At 39.7% G+C, this 17,057-nt stretch overlaps 3 protein-coding genes and 2 pseudogenes across 3 annotated transcripts in view; 1 reads left to right on the forward strand and 4 right to left on the reverse strand.

Annotated features, from left to right (window-relative positions):
- Window positions 1-269, reverse strand: part of LOC148689395 (transmembrane 9 superfamily member 12 pseudogene) — a 909-nt pseudogene extending 640 nt beyond the window's left edge.
- The window catches only part of LOC137749516 (transmembrane 9 superfamily member 12), a 22,878-nt gene extending 15,358 nt beyond the window's left edge, over window positions 1-7,520 (reverse strand). Inside the window, exon 1 of the mRNA XM_088689159.1 lies at window positions 7,370-7,520. The gene's annotated coding sequence lies outside the window, so the exon portion shown is untranslated. The remainder of the gene's footprint in view (window positions 1-7,369) is intronic.
- LOC148689396 (transmembrane 9 superfamily member 12 pseudogene) lies at window positions 6,277-7,113 on the reverse strand (annotated as a pseudogene).
- Window positions 7,521-9,714: 2,194 nt separating the features above from the next.
- LOC137749581 (photosystem I chlorophyll a/b-binding protein 3-1, chloroplastic) lies at window positions 9,715-11,394 on the reverse strand. Its single transcript, XM_068489704.2, has 3 exons — window positions 11,136-11,394; window positions 10,963-11,024; window positions 9,715-10,402 (listed from the first exon to the last, which is right to left on the reverse strand). Exons 1-3 carry the CDS (start codon window positions 11,289-11,291, stop codon window positions 9,787-9,789), a joined length of 834 nt encoding a protein of 277 aa, XP_068345805.1. The 5' UTR covers window positions 11,292-11,394; the 3' UTR covers window positions 9,715-9,786.
- Window positions 11,395-12,851: 1,457 nt separating this feature from the next.
- Window positions 12,852-16,971, forward strand: LOC137707895 (DEAD-box ATP-dependent RNA helicase 53, mitochondrial). Its single transcript, XM_068446832.2, has 8 exons — window positions 12,852-13,477; window positions 13,616-13,743; window positions 13,881-14,292; window positions 14,659-14,757; window positions 14,838-15,062; window positions 15,357-15,518; window positions 15,926-16,401; window positions 16,541-16,971. The coding sequence occupies exons 1-7, from the start codon at window positions 13,061-13,063 to the stop codon at window positions 16,364-16,366; spliced, it is 1,884 nt and encodes a 627-aa protein (XP_068302933.2). The 5' UTR covers window positions 12,852-13,060; the 3' UTR covers window positions 16,367-16,401; window positions 16,541-16,971.
- The last annotated feature ends 86 nt before the right edge of the window (window positions 16,972-17,057 follow it).

The raw sequence follows: 17,057 nt of genomic DNA on the forward strand, positions 1-17,057 counted from the left end.
GAAGCTGGTGACATGAAACCAAATGCTGCAAAGATGATTGTGACAACTGCCATCCCTGTAATCTGAACCCCATCTCCAACCATCACGCAAAGAAGCTTGGGAGAGTGTGGTTCTCTGAACACATCTCCCACAACAAGCTTCCACCCAGAGAGCACTTCATTCATCTGAGCTTGAGATTCTTTGTCCAGTTGTTCGTATCTTGTTAAATCCCTCCTCGCAGTCCTTAGGAATGCGACAAAGACTATACCAGCGAGGAAAAGGATCACCATTAATGAATTTAGGATAGAGAACCAGTGCACACGAGCACCCTCCACCTTCAAATAAGCATCCCACCTTGATGGCCATCTTGTTTGAAATGGTACCAGGCATGGTGTTTAGGTTGATAATCTTTGATAAAGATTGAAACTTTTTTGGTAGTAGTTTGAAGAAATCTGTGTTTTTCAAGAGAGAGAGAGAGAGGAGCAAAAGATTGTGTTTTTCATTAATTCGAACAAAAGAAATTACAAGGACTATATTCCTCACAGCTGGTCAAAAACAGATCCTACACTCTAGGGACCTAGAACTCTTCTCCGGCCATTAATGGTCATCAGAGGATATCATCAATCCACCTGGAAGAAGATGAGAAAGCACAGTACAATTAAAAAGATAAGAACACCAGCTATAATCTTTCTAAAACAGGAAATGAAACTAGCCGTTGCAATTTGAAACTAACGGCTCCTTCTAAATTTAGCAAGTTCTTCATTTTCTTCAAAACTTCTCAGCTTCCTTTCGATTTCAACTGCAGGTTTAGCTACTGCAGATTAACTCCAAGGCTAGTAGACAGCTTAATTCTCAACAGCCTCTCCTAAGCTGCTTACTGGCTTCACTCCTAACTTCATCCTCAAGTAATTGAATCGATCTTTAGGCAAGGCTTTTGTAAATATGTCTGCCAATTGTTCTTCACTTCTGCAGTAGTTCACATTAATGGATCCTTGATGCAATGCTTCCCGAATAAAGTGATATTTCCTGTTTATATGTCTAGTTCTCTGATGAAAGACTGGATTTTTTACCATCGATATTGCTGACATGTTGTCACAAAACAATGGTGTTTCTTCGGTTTACATTTCATCAAAATCATCCAACACAAACCTTAACCAGATAGCTTGAGCTGTTGCCTCAGCTGCTGAGACATACTCTGCTTCTGCAATTGACAATGCAACTGTGTTTTGCTTGACTAAGGCCCATGAAAATGTACCACTACCAAAGCTGAATGCATATCCAGATGTGCTCCTACTATCATCTTCATTGCCAGCCCAATCTGAGTCACAAAATCCAATTAAAACAGCATCCTTGTCCTTTGTAAATTCAATGTCATAGCTCAAAGTACCTTGAATGTATCTGAGAACTCTTTTAGCTATTCACATGTGCTTCTTTGTGGGGCCATGCATGAATCTTGATAGCAAACTGGCAGCATACATTATATCAGGCCTGGTTGCAGTTAAATATAACAGACTGCCAACAATTTTCCTAAATAAACCTTCATCAGCCAACTCACTTCCATCAACTCTCTTCAATTTCTCACCGGTGGGTAGAGGAATTGTCACTGACTTACAATCCTCCAGGCCAAACCTTACAAGTAAAGACTTTGCATACTTGCTTTGATGAATAAAAACCCCTTTATCAGTTTGTAGAACTCCCATTCCCAAAAAATGATGTAAGAGTCCTAAATCAGTCATCTCATATTTCTGCATCATGTCTCTTTTAAACTCACTGAGCAATGTATTGCTGCTTCTAGGGGTGGGCACGGTGCGGTTCGGTGCGGTTCCATCCCTAAATTGGAACCGGAACCGAAATATATTAACGGTTCGATTCGGTGCGGTTCCACTTAAATTTATGACTAGAACATTACGGTTCGGTCTACACCGGTTCTGTTTCGGTTCTTACCGGTTTACGGTTCCTAATAATAAATTATTTGAACACCAAATCATTATGCATTCAAATACATCTTCTAAAACTGATTACATAAAATTGCATACAACACATCTTTTTTAATGCAAATGTCTTTGGTAGTGGCACCAAGTCAACAAAAAGAGACAACTAAAATACATATGCACTGGTCAATCAGTCAACAAACAAAAAAATGATGAAACAAATTGCAAGTTTTCAGACTTCAGAGAGCAAGCAAAAAGCAGCAGCTCCTGTACACAATTTTTCAACCTATTTTTCAACCTATTATACTATGACATGTGTGTGTATATATAATTTATTTATTTATTATTAATAAAACGGTTCGGTTTTTCACTCAAAGTTGACTTTTCCGATCAACACGGTTTTTTTCAGTTTTTTTTCTTACTGTTCGATGCGGTTTTGCGGTTTGGCGGTTTTTATGCCCACCCCTAGCTGCTTCCAGTGTACACTATATCATCAACATATATAGAGATTATGATCAGATTTCCTTCTTCATCAGTTCTGGTATATAAAGTAGCCTAACTGGTGCTCCTTTTGAAATTGCAACTTGTGAGATAAGTGTCAATCTCACTGTACCAGGCTCTAGGGGCCTGCTTCAAACCATAGAGAGCTTTCTTTAACTTATAGACCTTGTGACTTGCATTTTCAGCTTAAAAACCCTTTGGTTGCTCAGTATAAACCTCCTCCTCAAGTACTCCATTCAAGAAGGCTGACTTAACATCTAATTGGAACAGCTTCCAACCCTTTTGTGCTGCAAGTGCAATTAAGGTTCTAATTGTATCTAACCTTGCCACTGGGGCAAATGTTTCATTATAATCAATACCAGGTTTCTGGGCATACCCTTTTGCCACAAGCCTAGCCTTGTGTTTTTGAACTGTTCCATCCAGATTCAACTTGGTTTTGAACACCCATTTGACTCTTATAACTAGTTTGTCTGCAGGCTTTTCCACCAGCTCCCAAGTTCCATTCTTTTCAATAGTTTCAATCTCAGCTTCCATTGCTTCCTTCCATGCTTTGTCTTTAATATCATCATGATAGGTTTCAGGTTCAATAATGGTCATATGACATCTTGCATAGATGTCCTCCAAGCTTCTCAGCTTTACTGGAGTATTGCTTGGTGTTGAACCTTGACTGGTACTTGCAATGTTGCTTCCAGGGACATTTTCATCATCTGAGACTAATTGAGTGAGATTTGGAGAGTCAATGCTGTGAGTTTCATGAGGGGATTCTTCAGTTTCAATTATCTCAGAAATTTCATTTCCAATGGTGAGAGGCATGTAGACAGTTTCATCTTGCTTGCTTTCCCAATTCCAGGACTTGTTCTCATCGAATACAACACTTCTTGAGAGTATGATCTTCTTAGTTTGAAGATTATAGATCCTGTAGCCTTTCTCACAGCTGCCATACCCCATAAAGATTCCCTTGCTTGCTTTGTCATCAAATTTCTGTCTGAGATTTGATGGAATGTGACTGTAACAGATCCTTCCAAACACTTTCAGATGTTTTATACCTGGTTTTCTCCCTGTGAAAGCTTCAAATGGTGTTTTTTCTAAGACTGTAGTGGTATAACACCTGTTTTGTAGATACACTGCAGTGCCAACTGCTTCAGCCCAAAATTTGACAGGAATTTTCTTCTCAGACATCATCGATCTTGCCATTTCTCCAATGGTTCTATTTCTTCTCTCAACAACCCCATTTTGTTGAGGTGAGTATGCAATAGTCAGCTGCCTTTCCATGCCAAGATCACTGCAATACTCAAGGAATTCATGTGAGGTGTATTCTCCACCTCTGTCACTTCTTAGTTTCTTCAATCTGAATCCACTTTGAAGTTCAACAAATGCCTTGAATTTTTTTAACACATTTATCACATCTGACTTGTTTCTGAGAAAATATACCCAACACATCCTTGAGTAATCATCAATGAATGTGATGAAGTATTTGTTCCCTCCAATGGACTCATTTTGCATTGGACCACATACATTTGTGTGCACCAATTCAAGTGGATTGCTTGCTCTCCAAGGTTTCTCATTCTCAAATGGTTCTCTGTGACTTTTACCATACACACAGCTTTCACATACTCCTTCTTTTTCTGAGAAATCAGGTAAACCCAACACCATTTGTGTTTGCTGCATTTTCTTCATGCTAGTAAAGTTCAAATGGCCCAATCTTCTATGCCAAACCCATGAATCTTCTTGTATTGCTGCTTTCCTTGCCAATGAGTTGACAGATTCCATGGACAATGGAAAACATCTATTTCCAGTCATTGCAACTTTAGCAACAACATTATTAAGACTACTATCATCACATATTAATGCATAGTTTCCCCCAAATAGAATGTAGTACCCATGCTCCATCATTTGCCCTATGCTCAGCAGATTTTCATCTAATCCAGGAACTAACAGCACTTCATTTATATACCTTCCCCTTTTTCGTGTCTCAACTACAAGTGTCCATTTTCCTGTGGCTTAAACAAGGTCTCCAGTGCCCATTTTTACTTTGCAGGTCACTGACTTATCAAGGTTAATCAATAAGGACTCTTGAGAGGTCATGTGGTTGCTGCATGCACTGTCCACAAACCACACAGACTTGCTTGATGCAATTGAACTTGCATGACAAGCATAGAACATGGTTGCTGTGACTGCATCTTCTTCCTTTGCACAGTTTGCAACTTGTTTACCATTGTCACAATCCTTAGTTGAGTGACCAAATCGATTGCACCTTCCACACTTGGCTTTTCCTTTATATCTGCACACACCAAAATGGTATTTCTCACAAACTTGGCACTGAGGTTTTACACCACTTTGACTATTACTCCCTTGCTTGTTCTGTGAATTGGATTTATTGTTCCAGTTTCCCGCAAAGTTGTTGTTCCAGCTTGAACCACTGGTATTGTTCCAGTTTCCATTTTGAGACCAATTCTTTCCCTTCTTATATTGACTCCATTTTGGATTTGTCTTGTACTGAGACCTTTTGAAATTTCCAGTGCTATTTCCATTTCCTCCAACTTTAAGACCGCTGAAAGCCCTCTCAGTACCTGTGTATTTATCTCTTTCATCATGCAAGTCTTCTCTTTTATCATAGACTTTCACTGAAGCTAGGACTTCCTCAACTCTAATAGTGCCTAGATCTCTGGTTTCTTCAATGATTGACACTATGGACTTATATCTCCTACTTAGACTCATCAACAACTTTTGAACAATTCATTTCTCTGTTACATCTTATCCTAGAGATTTCAAGTTGTTTACTATCTCAAAGAACCGAGCCAGGTAGTCATCCAGAGATTCAACATCATTCATCCTTAGATATTCAAAATCAGCTCTAATGGCTTGTAATTTCACAGCTCTTACCTTTTTATCTCCTCTGAACTCTCTTCTCAGGATTTCCCAGGCACCCTTTGCAGTCTTCTCATTCTGGATTCTGGGAAAAAGTTCATCAGTGATTGCTCCTTGAATAAGACTTAGAGCCTTGGCATTCTTGATCTTTTCCTCCTTTGAGACAACTGGTCCTTCAACTGGAATGTGCTCTGACTCGCCTTCTCCTTCTTCCTCAGAAACTTCCTCTCTGGGAGTTTGTTGTTCAGCAAAGCCAGCTTCAACCACATCCCATAGATCGTATGCTATGAGAATGGTTTTCATTTTCATGGCCCAAAAATCGTAGTTTGAGCCATTAAATTGTGGTGTTCGTAAATCACCACCGGATGAGCTTGATCCAGCCATCTTCTCAGGTAACACAGCTCAAATGGTTATAAAGATACCACCTTTAAAGTTTTCTGGAAATTTTTTTTTTTTTAAAGATCTCTCTCACAGTATCACGCCCTTTCTTCGGAATCAGACCTAGTGCTCTAATACCATGTTTGAAATGGTACCAGGCATGGTGTTTAGGTTGATAATCTTTGATAAAGATTGAAACTTTTTTGGTAGTAGTTTGAAGAAATCTGTGTTTTTCAAGAGAGAGAGAGAGAGAGGAGCAAAAGACTGTGTTTTTCATTAATTCGAACAAAAGAAATTACAAGGACTATATTCCTCACAGCTAGTCAAAAACAGATCCTACACTCTAGGGACCTAGAACTCATCTCCGGCCATTAATGGTCATCGGAGGATATCATCCATCCACCTGGAAGAAGATGAGAAAGCACAATACAATTAAAAAGATAAGAACACCAGCTGTAATCTTTCTAAAACAGGAAATGAAACTAGCCGTTGCAATTTGAAACTAACGGCTCCTTCTAAATTTAGCAAGTTCTTCATTTTCTTCAAAACTTCCCAGCTTCCTTTCGATTTCAACTGCAGGTTTAGCTTCTGCAGATTAACTCCAAGGCTAGTAGGCAGCTTAATTCTCAACACATCTTATGTCGCTTTTCACAAACTCAACCTCATAAGTGAATGATACTTTCTCTTGCTCCTTTATTATTTGAGACTTTTTTACCACTGTGGGACAATTTACAGGTTGGATATTTTCATACATGGCTTTTTTCTTCATGGCCTCTGGGTCATATTTAATGCTGCAAGGGGAAACCTCAAAGCCAACAATCTCAAATCCAGATGCCTTCTTATCAGCTTCTGAAATGACACCCATGCCTTCTTCCCTAGTCCCAATTACCTGCACACCACTCCCTTCATACTCGTGAATCAAAACAGTGAACTTGAGGTGATTGATGATGTAATCTTCTTTACTGTTGGGTGGTGCGTACCCAACAGGAAACCCCGTCCACTGAATCTTAACCCCGTTTCCATAAGCATACCTCATCGCAGGCAAATTATCAAGGATCATATTGACCTGATACATATCACGGGTCCTCTTTTTCAGCAGCTTTACGTCGTGCTTAGTCAAGGGGGGTGTGGTACACAGGTAAAGAGTCTCATTCATATTCATTTTGAAGCGGTACGCAGAGGTTTCGATCTCATCACCCATAAGGAGTTCCCCGAGATTCTCAGCACTTTTCTTGATACCTTCAGGGGGTTTGCAATAAGGGAGACTGTAGTAGCTCAAGGGCAGCCCAGTGCCTATAGAAGTCAAGGAGTTAACTTTGGTAATGATTTGTTGCCCATTCGAATATGTACGCATGTAGCTTCCGGGGAGATAAAACCCATTACAGGTGTGCACAAATACAACCAAAACACGCAGAGCCCATTTGATTGAGGGCACTCCCGGATTCGATATCGCCATCGGAGTCGAAAGAAAACACCACACTCACCACAAGTTGGAGTGAGCAGTGTATCTAAGCTAGCTCTTACAGATGCATTCACCAATTAATCTACACAAATGTCAAACAGAAAACATACTAATATCAGCCAAAAGAACACAAAGACTGAAAATTTAAGCTAATAATACAAAATTAAACATTCGGGTTCACAAATTTGATCAAGAACCGGCAAAACGATAATTAAAAAGCCATGAAAATTTTTAGAAATTGAGAACGAACCGTGACAGGTCCGGAACCGAAACGGATGCTGAGCGGCTGTGGTGCGCAAGAGAGAAGCAGAATCTCGGCGTCCCCTTTCGCTTAATATATGCTGCTGCCATTAGACCGAACAAGCTCAGAGGGTTGACGGAACTAACTATGCTTTCTTCGGAATAAACAGTGCGAATTATATTTTGTGCGCGCTAATATAATTAACTTATTTGCTTTCTTCGGAATGAACGATGCGAATGGCGAACTTATATTCGATCTTGGATGGCCGGTTTTCATTGTTTTTCCCTTCCCTCCAAAACTGTTTTCCTGGAAATATGAACAAATGGATTGTAACGTCGTAAGCTTTCAGGTTAATACAGTCATGCGCCTTTAGGGTATTAGGATATGTCAAACTCCTAATAGACGATAACCAAATTTGGCATATCATATGAAGTGTAATCTTCTCAATATTTTAAGTTAAAATTAATGAATTTTAACATCTTCTTTGAAAACGCTCTTTATTTGATTGAAAAACTTATAACTAGTTATTAACTTTTTATCCAAATTTTAAGTGTGACCATATAAGTAATGACATTATCTATTCAAGATTAAAACCTTCTTGTGTGCATGTGATAATTATTTTTTGAACAAGCTGTAATTAAACGTACCAATTTGTTATACGTAAAATGTATCATTTTTAAAATATAAAATGTACCTATTTATTTTATATAAAATTCATTCAATTTTTTCTAATTCATTTTTTTAACTTATATGGGTACATTCTCTGTAACATCCCACATCGTCCAGGGGAGTGATCCTTAAATGTATATTCCCTTCCCTACCTAGCACGAGGCCTTTTGGGAGCTCACTGACTTCGGGTTCCGTAGGAACTTCGAAGTTAAGCGAGAATGGGGCTAGAGCAATCCCATGATGGGTGACCCACTGGGAAGTTGCTCGTGAGTTCCCAAAAACAAAACCGTGAGGGAATGGTAAGCCCAAAGCGGACAATATCGTGCTACGGTGGTGAAGCGGGCCCGGGAAGTGATCCGCCCCGGGTCGGGATGTGACAATTTGGTATCAGAGCCTAACCCTGGTCGTGTGTGTGCCGACGAGGACGTCGGGCCCCTAAGGGGGGTGGATTGTAACATCCCACATCGCCCAGGGGAGTGATCCTTAAATGTATATTCCCTTCCCTACCTAGCACGAGGCCTTTTGGGAGCTCACTGACTTCGGGTTCCGTAGGAACTTCGAAGTTAAGCGAGAAGGGGGCTAGAGCAATCCCATGATGGGTGACCCACTGGGAAGTTGCTCGTGAGTTCCCAAAAACAAAACCATGAGGGAATGGTAAGCCCAAAGCGGACAATATCGTGCTACGGTGGTGAAGCAGGCCCGGGAAGTGATCCGCCCCGGGCCGGGATGTGATATTCTCTCTCGTTGATTTGAGAATGTATTCATGTCAAGTTTCTTTGAAGAAATTTAATAATATTATTTAGCCTAATATCTATTTTTTGTGGTTTTAAAAAATGTACGCATGTTTTGTTACAATAATGTTTTGGTTAATTTTTATAAATGTACGAATGAGTTTATCGTCACGTGACGTTTTTTTTTTTTTTTTTAATAATACCTGTCATGTGTCAAAAAATTTACACATACAATTTTTATTTGAACGAGATGCTGCAATGGCGGTGGATCCGTTCCGTTTTAGATGTTCTCGTAGCTCAATTGCGGAGTGCAAGGCTCTTAACCTTATAGTAGTGGGTTTGTGCTGATCAGGTAGGAGTTTTGGTTACTTTATAAATACGAGATTATGTGTTAGTAAATTTGAATGTGAATAAGCAACGGAAGTTTGACATCAAAACTCTCCTATTTTTGATTATTTGAGAGGGGGATTTTTTTTTCTTCCCCTGAAAAGAACATGATCTTTTTTTTTCATTCTTGAGAAAAGAGAAACTCACGGTAGTGATTACTTTTCTGCATCAACTGGGGAAACAACCCAACTCCTTGCTTGAAAGAGGGGGGGGGGAGATCGTTCAATCACTCTAAACGTTTTAAATAAAACAAAGTTCTCAAACTTACAACAAAAATATATCTATTAGTTACATACATTAAATATCGTTGTAAACGTTTTAAATAAAACAAAGTTCTCAAACTTACAACAAAAATATATCTATTAGTTACATACATTAAATATCGTTGTAAACAATAATTTCTTTTGAAGAATTTGTCACATCATATTATTTTATTTATTAATTAAATACTGTAAAATATAAATTTATTAACCATCTATATTATAACTCGTGAAATCCGATAATATTAATTAGGGTTCTAATATAGCTCTTTTTAACATGTCATTTCTTACAAAGAGTCACAGAAAATTTGAACAAACAACAAAGATTAATTCTCATATAATCTTATACATGAGAGGGGCCAAATTAAATTGTACAAACTTAATGGAACTTGAGGCTGGTCAAGATGTTGTTGTTGACCGGGTCGGCCAAGTGATCTAGAAGGTTCTGGTAGGGCCCCACACCAGTCACAAGACCCTGAATAAAATAACCCAAAATTGCCAGCATGGCAAGCCTCCCATTCTTCACTTCCTTGAGCTTCAACTCATTCATCGACTTCTCATCTTTCCCGAACCCTAGCGGGTTGAACAAGGGCCCACCGGGGTAAGCTGGGTTATCCGACCCGCCCAAGTACTTCTCAAAGCCCAAGAAGTATTGCTTGCTCATGGACCCGGGGTTGTACCAGTCCTGGAACCTCCGATGCTCGGCGAAGCCCATTAGGGCGAGCTCTAGGACAAAGAGTGTGTAGGGGTCGGCCCAGTAGTTGTAGGTCCCGGCTGGCGGGATAACTCCGGTTTGGAACCAGGGAAGAGCAGTCTCGGCAGGGATAAGGCCGAGCTTGCCCAGGATTTCTGGGGCAATTGCACCAACTGCACCCAGCATGGCGTAACGTCCGTTGATGATTTCACCGTAGGCTAGCCATCTAGGCTCGATGAACCCACCTGTGCCTTCTGGGTCAGAGAGGCCCAATGGGTCGAATCCGAAGTCACCGGGAAGGCTGCAAGTTAAATTTAACCATTTCTCAAAGTTAATTTAGGTGATGACCAAGTGCTTTAAATTTACATTTCCTTTTGGGAGAAAATTTGTCTTATAATATGTTATACATTTCGTCATGTTTATCTCTGTCATCACGAGATAAAGTCAAATACGATGCATACAAACACAATTGAATATACAATTAGAAATAGCTAAAAATTGCCCATTATATATAAAGTGGTAATAGTTTTTGTTCAAGGAGTACTAATTATGTGAGTCACCTATATGGGCGGATGAACAATGAGTATATGCTTTAAGGCATAGGGCTTCTAAATATACATGTGGTATGACATGAGTTGTGATGGATTTTGGCCAGAAGCACAATCCAATTTTTGTAGATTTTAATTTTCTTTTCTCTGTGTTAAATTAAGCTTATCCTCCTGCTAATTGTCAACCCTAATCCATCTCCCACGTTCTCATCTCAGTCAAATAAAAAAAAACCTAGTTCCGTCGCTCAAACTACACTATATGAGTCATGACGGTGTTACAGTCATACTAAAAGGGTAAGTCAAGCATTGTTACCTGCCATCCAAGTACGAAAGGCTCTGCTTGGAAGCAAACCACAACTGTCTGTCTGCTCCTTGCTGCACCCAAATCAAACCACAAAATCATAGACAAAGAACGTCAGTTTTGTTACACTAATAGAAACCAAATAGTAATATCACGTGACGGTATCAAAAGTGACATCTACGTACCTTAACGGGAGGAGTAGATGCTGCCCTTACTACAAAGGAAGCAGATTTTCTCGACCCAAATGGAGATTGGACAGCCTTTGCTCCTCCAAATATCTGCCTAGCAACCTCCTTTGAGGCTGTTAAGGAAGATGATGAAACCAGAGCTTGTGCTGCCATTTTCTCTCTCGAGCGCTCTCTCTCTCCTCAGGCCACTCAAATATTTAGCTCAGTCTCTCAAATACCACAACTTCCTACATGCAATAAGGAGGATACAGAATTGGTGTGGGCCAGGATGGAACCAAAACTTGTGGGCAATGTGCCACTGGGTTCTTGGGTGGACATTGGAGCTGGACTCAGCTTTCAGATTAGGTTGGGATCTCACTGCCCAACAAAGCTTGTACACGTGGCGCCATCACCTGGATAAGAGATATTGCAAATTTCTCAACGGATACCTGATTTCACAAACTTGGTTTAGTAAAAGGATTTTTCTTTAATATACTATTAAATGATACATAAAAGTGAATAGCTGTAATTGAAAATAAAATATCTAAATAATTGTAGAAATTAAATTTAACGGCTAAATATTTGTAATGTCCGATTTTATAAACTTAGTTTACTACTACGTGATATTAAATGATATATAAAATGAATAGTTGTGATTAATAATAGAATATCTAAACAGTTGTAGAAATTAAATTTAACGGTTAAAACACTCGTAACATTAACAATGCGTAGCATCAAAGCCGTACTCTATATCATGAAGATATTCGTTTGATCAAGCTGATTATTTGAATTGATACTTAATTTGTTAAGAGTTGTTGTATGTGCAATGCTGCAAGCACTACAAGTTGTCAATGTGCTTGGTTAGGTAGGTAGTACTCAATTCGTTTGGGGGCTTTGTAATTCTAGTGGTAGAGTATATGTATGCAGAGAATAACTTCGTTATTTTATATTGTACATAATTATGTGTCATGTCTTTCTCATCACGTGATTAGTCATGTGATGATACACATATTAGTTACAATTATGAATTTATAATTTTTTCTACTTTTCATAAGTAAGCATCTTGCTACATACATTGACTCCGCCTCTTTGTGACATTTTGTAAGCATTGCTTCAAAATCATGCTTGAGGATAACATCAAAGTAACATTGAGCTATTCCATTGTATATGTAATATGAGACGGAGGCAATCAAATATACTAGTCATGTGGTATATAAGCCTATGCATGGTTATATAATATATACAACTGGTTGCACTTGAATTATCTTCACAGTCGTATGCTCATATTCAAACTTTTCATTTCCATTTTTTTTGGGGAAATTTCTTCGACACTACTAGCATTAAATGATATGAGAATGAATGGTTGTAATTGAAAATAAAACATCTAAACAGTTGCAAAAATCAAATTTAACGACTAAAACATTCGTTGCATTGAATGATACGTAGCATCAAAATCACACATTTTTTGTGAGTAAAATCGACATGAGACTGATACAAAGGGGTCACCACCATAGAGAAAATTATGATTCGTTTTAGGCGAGCCAGACTCCATATGAAAACGGCTATCTAACAACCGTCTTCGAACCATAAGACATTGAATCAATCGGCTAGCAAAAAATTGACATGGGCCTCGAAATTCAATATCTAACCCAAATTAGACTTCAAAGGGTAAAAGCTAGCCCAACATGAAGATCCAAATTACAAGGTAAAACGTGGGTCCCAAGGTCGAGCGCAGAGGATCCCAACCCGTAAATATCTCTTTCATTTCGTTTCCATAAACTCCTTCGCTCCGCATCAGAGGTATTCTCATTCCCTCACTTCCTCGCCTCTCACTTAAACCCTAAACCCCAAACCCCAAACCCCAAATCCCAAATCTTAGGGTTTCTCTCTCTCTCTCTCTCTCTCTCCTCCGAAACCCTTAACCCCTTCGAATTGGATAAAAAATGATGGCCACCATCCTCCGCCGTACGCCTACTATAGCCACGGCGCGGACCTTTGCCGCCATCGAAACCCTCCTGATCAACCACCATTCATTTCTCGGGGCGCCGGCCCCCGAACTCGTACTTCCTGAAAATGGTGCCGTCGGCGGCGAGGCTAGGTTCTACACCGTCTCGCCCCCGAAGACGAAGTTGGGTCCTTCGTACGGGTATCAAGTGAGGGACTTGCACGCGAAATCTGGGCCGTTGAGTTTTCGGGCGTCGACGCCTCTGGGCGCCCAGTTTGCCGTTGAGTACTCCTCCGAAGAGTCGACTAGAAGGAGCGGCGACGATGAAGGACTCGAGATCGCGAAGCTAGGGATTGCTAAGGAGATCGTGTCGGCTTTGGCCAATAAAGGTATCAGCAAGCTGTTCCCCATACAGGTGATTAATCATTTCCCAATTTTGTGCTTTGGTTGATGAGAAAATGATTGAAAAAAGAAGATTTTTTTTTTTAGTTTACCTGTTGGTTGATTTGTGTGTGGACGATGTATTAATTCATTGTTTGGGGATTTTGTGTAGAGGGCTGTGTTAGAACCAGCAATGCAAGGGCGGGATATGATCGGTCGCGCTCGAACAGGAACAGGGAAAACTCTTGCGTTTGGGATACCCATCTTGGATAAAATCTTTAAATACAATGCCATACATGGGTTTGTTTCGCAAATCACAATCATCAGTTAGATTATTAATGTGCTCGGATAGGGGTTTTCAATATGACTATCTAATTTCCCCTTGCTTCTTTTTGGTTTTTAGAGTTTGTATTTGATTTATGTTTGATTATATGTAGGCGTGGAAAGAATCCTTTGGCTTTGGTTTTGGCCCCGACAAGAGAACTCGCAAAGCAAGTTGAGAAGGAATTCCATGATACAGCACCTGGTTTGGATACAATCTGTGTCTATGGTGGTACCCCCATCTCAAGTCAAATGAGAGCGCTTGACTATGGAGTTGATGTGGCTGTTGGCACGCCTGGTCGTGTAATTGATCTTATCAACAGGGGAGCCCTGAATTTAGAGGAAGTTCAGTTTGTTGTTCTTGATGAAGCTGATCAGATGCTCCAGGTGGGATTCCAGGAGGATGTAGAGATAATCTTAGAGAGGGTGCCAAAGAAACGTCAGACGTTGTTGTTTTCTGCAACAATGCCTGGTTGGATTAGAAAGCTTAGTCAGAATTATTTAAAAGATCCAGCCGTTATTGATCTTGTAAGTATGTTTTTATTTGCCTGTTTTCGCCGACCATGTGTAGCTACTTCTAGGATCAGATCATAAGCAATGGCATGCTGGACTGAGGACAACAAGCTTAAAACAGAAGGCTTTCTCTTCTATAACTGACATTTTCGTTAAATTGATCGAGCAACGTGTCTTCTCCATTGTGTCTGGATATTTAGTGATAGTTTGCAAAGATGGAAGAATTAGGTTTCTAAAAAAATTTCAAATTGCACTAGTGGCAATATATTTTCTTTTGATTTTTTGTTTGGTAACATGGAAACTACTAGTATAAATATTGCTTATGGGATAGACATATTCATCTGGTCATGTTTGCTAATTGAGAGCTGGCACGTGCTGTAGGTTGGGGATTCTGATCAAAAATTGGCAGATGGAATTTCTCTATTCTCGATTGCATCAGACTCATACGGAAGAGCATCAATTATCGGACCACTTATAACAGTAAGTAATCTTAACCTTTTCAGTTCTTACATTTTCCAACATCTGGTTCCTCCTCACCATCAAGTATGTGTGCCTGTTAGGAACATGCAAAAGGAGGAAAGACTATTGTTTTCACTCAGACAAAGCGTGATGCTGATCGATTGTCGTATGCCATGTCAAGAAGCTTTAGATGTGAGGCTTTGCATGGGGATATTTCACAAAGCCAGAGGGAAAGGACCCTTGCAGGTTTTCGAGATGGGAATTTCAATATTTTAGTTGCCACTGATGTTGCTGCTCGTGGGCTTGATGTACCCAATGTTGATCTAGTGAGATTTATTTAACCGTTTACTTTTGATTTCGTTTCATGTGTATTAATCTGTGTAGGTCTGCCCTAGTTTATAGTCACTGGACAAATGTACTACTACGTTCTTTAATCTAGTAGTTTCTACAACATCCTCTCTTTCCCTTCCCTTTCATTAGCTTTCATGACTTGATTAAAGCTTTTAAATGCTCTAGTTAGGTCCATATATGGTTTTCCACTGCATTTGGCAGTGATAATGTTATGGATACGAATTAAGGAAAAGGAGTTGGACTGACTTTCTTCACTTTCTTGGTCTTAGGTGATACATTATGAGCTGCCAAATAATCCAGAAATATTTGTTCACCGGTCTGGCCGAACAGGTCGTGCTGGGAAGAAAGGAAGTGCTATTCTTGTTTACACACAGGATCAATCCAGGGCTGTTAGGACTATCGAGAGAGAAGTAGGATGCAAATTTACAGAGGTAAAGATGAAGTTTTTTTGTGTATACATCTTCCATTTACTTTTAGGCTGGACGCTGTTCATAGTTCAAGGCATTGAGAGTAACACAATTCTGACTTTGATTATCATGTGCTTTTGGGTAATTGAATGATACTCATTTGACAGAAACAAATAGACGTTCCCATTAAAGATCTGTGTTTCCTCTAAAATGTTTGTGTGGACTCACGAGCATGCTTTCTGCTCATGTGATTTTATTCTTAGTTTGAGTCGAAGCTTAAAAGTGGTCTGAGATAGTGGTCTCCGGTAAAGTATGGCGAGCTTCGCAACCTAACTGAAAATTTCTATTATATATATTTCTCGGAGAAAATGTCTGGTTTGTGTATTTACTAGCATCCCAGACTGATTATATGATTACTTTTTTATCACCAGCTCCCCCGGATTGCTGTTGACAGCAAAAGTATAGACATGATGCCAGACATGGGTAGAGATCGATTCATGAAGGGTAGTCGATTTGGTGGTCCATCGGGACCAGGTTTTAGCCGTTCTGGTGGGTTTGGTCGTTCCAGTAGCTATGGTGATTCTTCTAGTCAGATGGGTAGATCTAGTGGACCTCGTCCCGGTCGTTTTGGTTCCTATGGTGATTCTCAATCTGGAGGTGGGTTTTCCGGATCTAGCTCAAACCGCGGAGGAAACTTTGGTAACTCAGGTTTCGGTCGTTCAAGTGGTTTCGGCAATTCTGACCGTTCAGGAGGTTTTGGTAGTTCTGACCGTTCAAGTAATTTCGGAGGTTTTGGTAGCTCTGATCGTTCTGGTGGTTCTAGGAACAATAATTCTAGCCGTTTTGGCAGCTTTGGGGATGACAAGTTTTGATGATGAACAAAACATTAGAAGACCCTAATTCAATGGTAAGTCTGTTTATGTATTTCTTATTGCTATCCCATACATTTATCGACTCAGGTTGGTTTCTTTTAATTGAGATATTCCCATGTGGTATTGGGTGAACACTGCTGATGATTCGCTGACTCGTCTGTCTTGCAATGCCAGTTAAGAAGATACGGAACCCAGGAGGAAAGAATTACCAAGAACAATTATGAACCGAAGTTAGAGGGGGCGTGTAGCGAGTGGTGCAGGCGTTTCTGCACCCGCGAGGAAGCATCTATAGGTGTTTTTTCTCTGTTTATATTAAGTTTATATATTAGAGTATGAAACGAAAGTCGTCATCGTATTCGGATGATGAGAGGAGGGCTCATAAAATGTAATGTATCTTTTTAGTATTATTATGTGTACGCTACTATTTTTTGTTGTTTATTTGGGTTGTCTTAATCCTTGAGAATGGAGATTAGTGGCTGTACTTGGCAGTGTTTGGTTATGAAGTCCCATAAAACGCCCCCAAGTACAAGGATTATCTTATCTTACCGGAAAAACATGTTCGGATTAATGAATGTGGCTATGAGCTGTGATTGATCAGCATTTCAGATCTCTCTTTTATAGCATCCCCTCTTATAAGTTTCAAAGCATTGGGTTTGTCTTCGGTTGTTCGGCCGAAATCCTTTTGAACAGT

Source organism: Pyrus communis, chromosome 17, assembly GCF_041283825.1.
Source record: "Pyrus communis isolate YQ-2024b chromosome 17, ASM4128382v1, whole genome shotgun sequence".
NCBI classification, from domain to species: Eukaryota; Viridiplantae; Streptophyta; class Magnoliopsida; order Rosales; family Rosaceae; genus Pyrus; species Pyrus communis.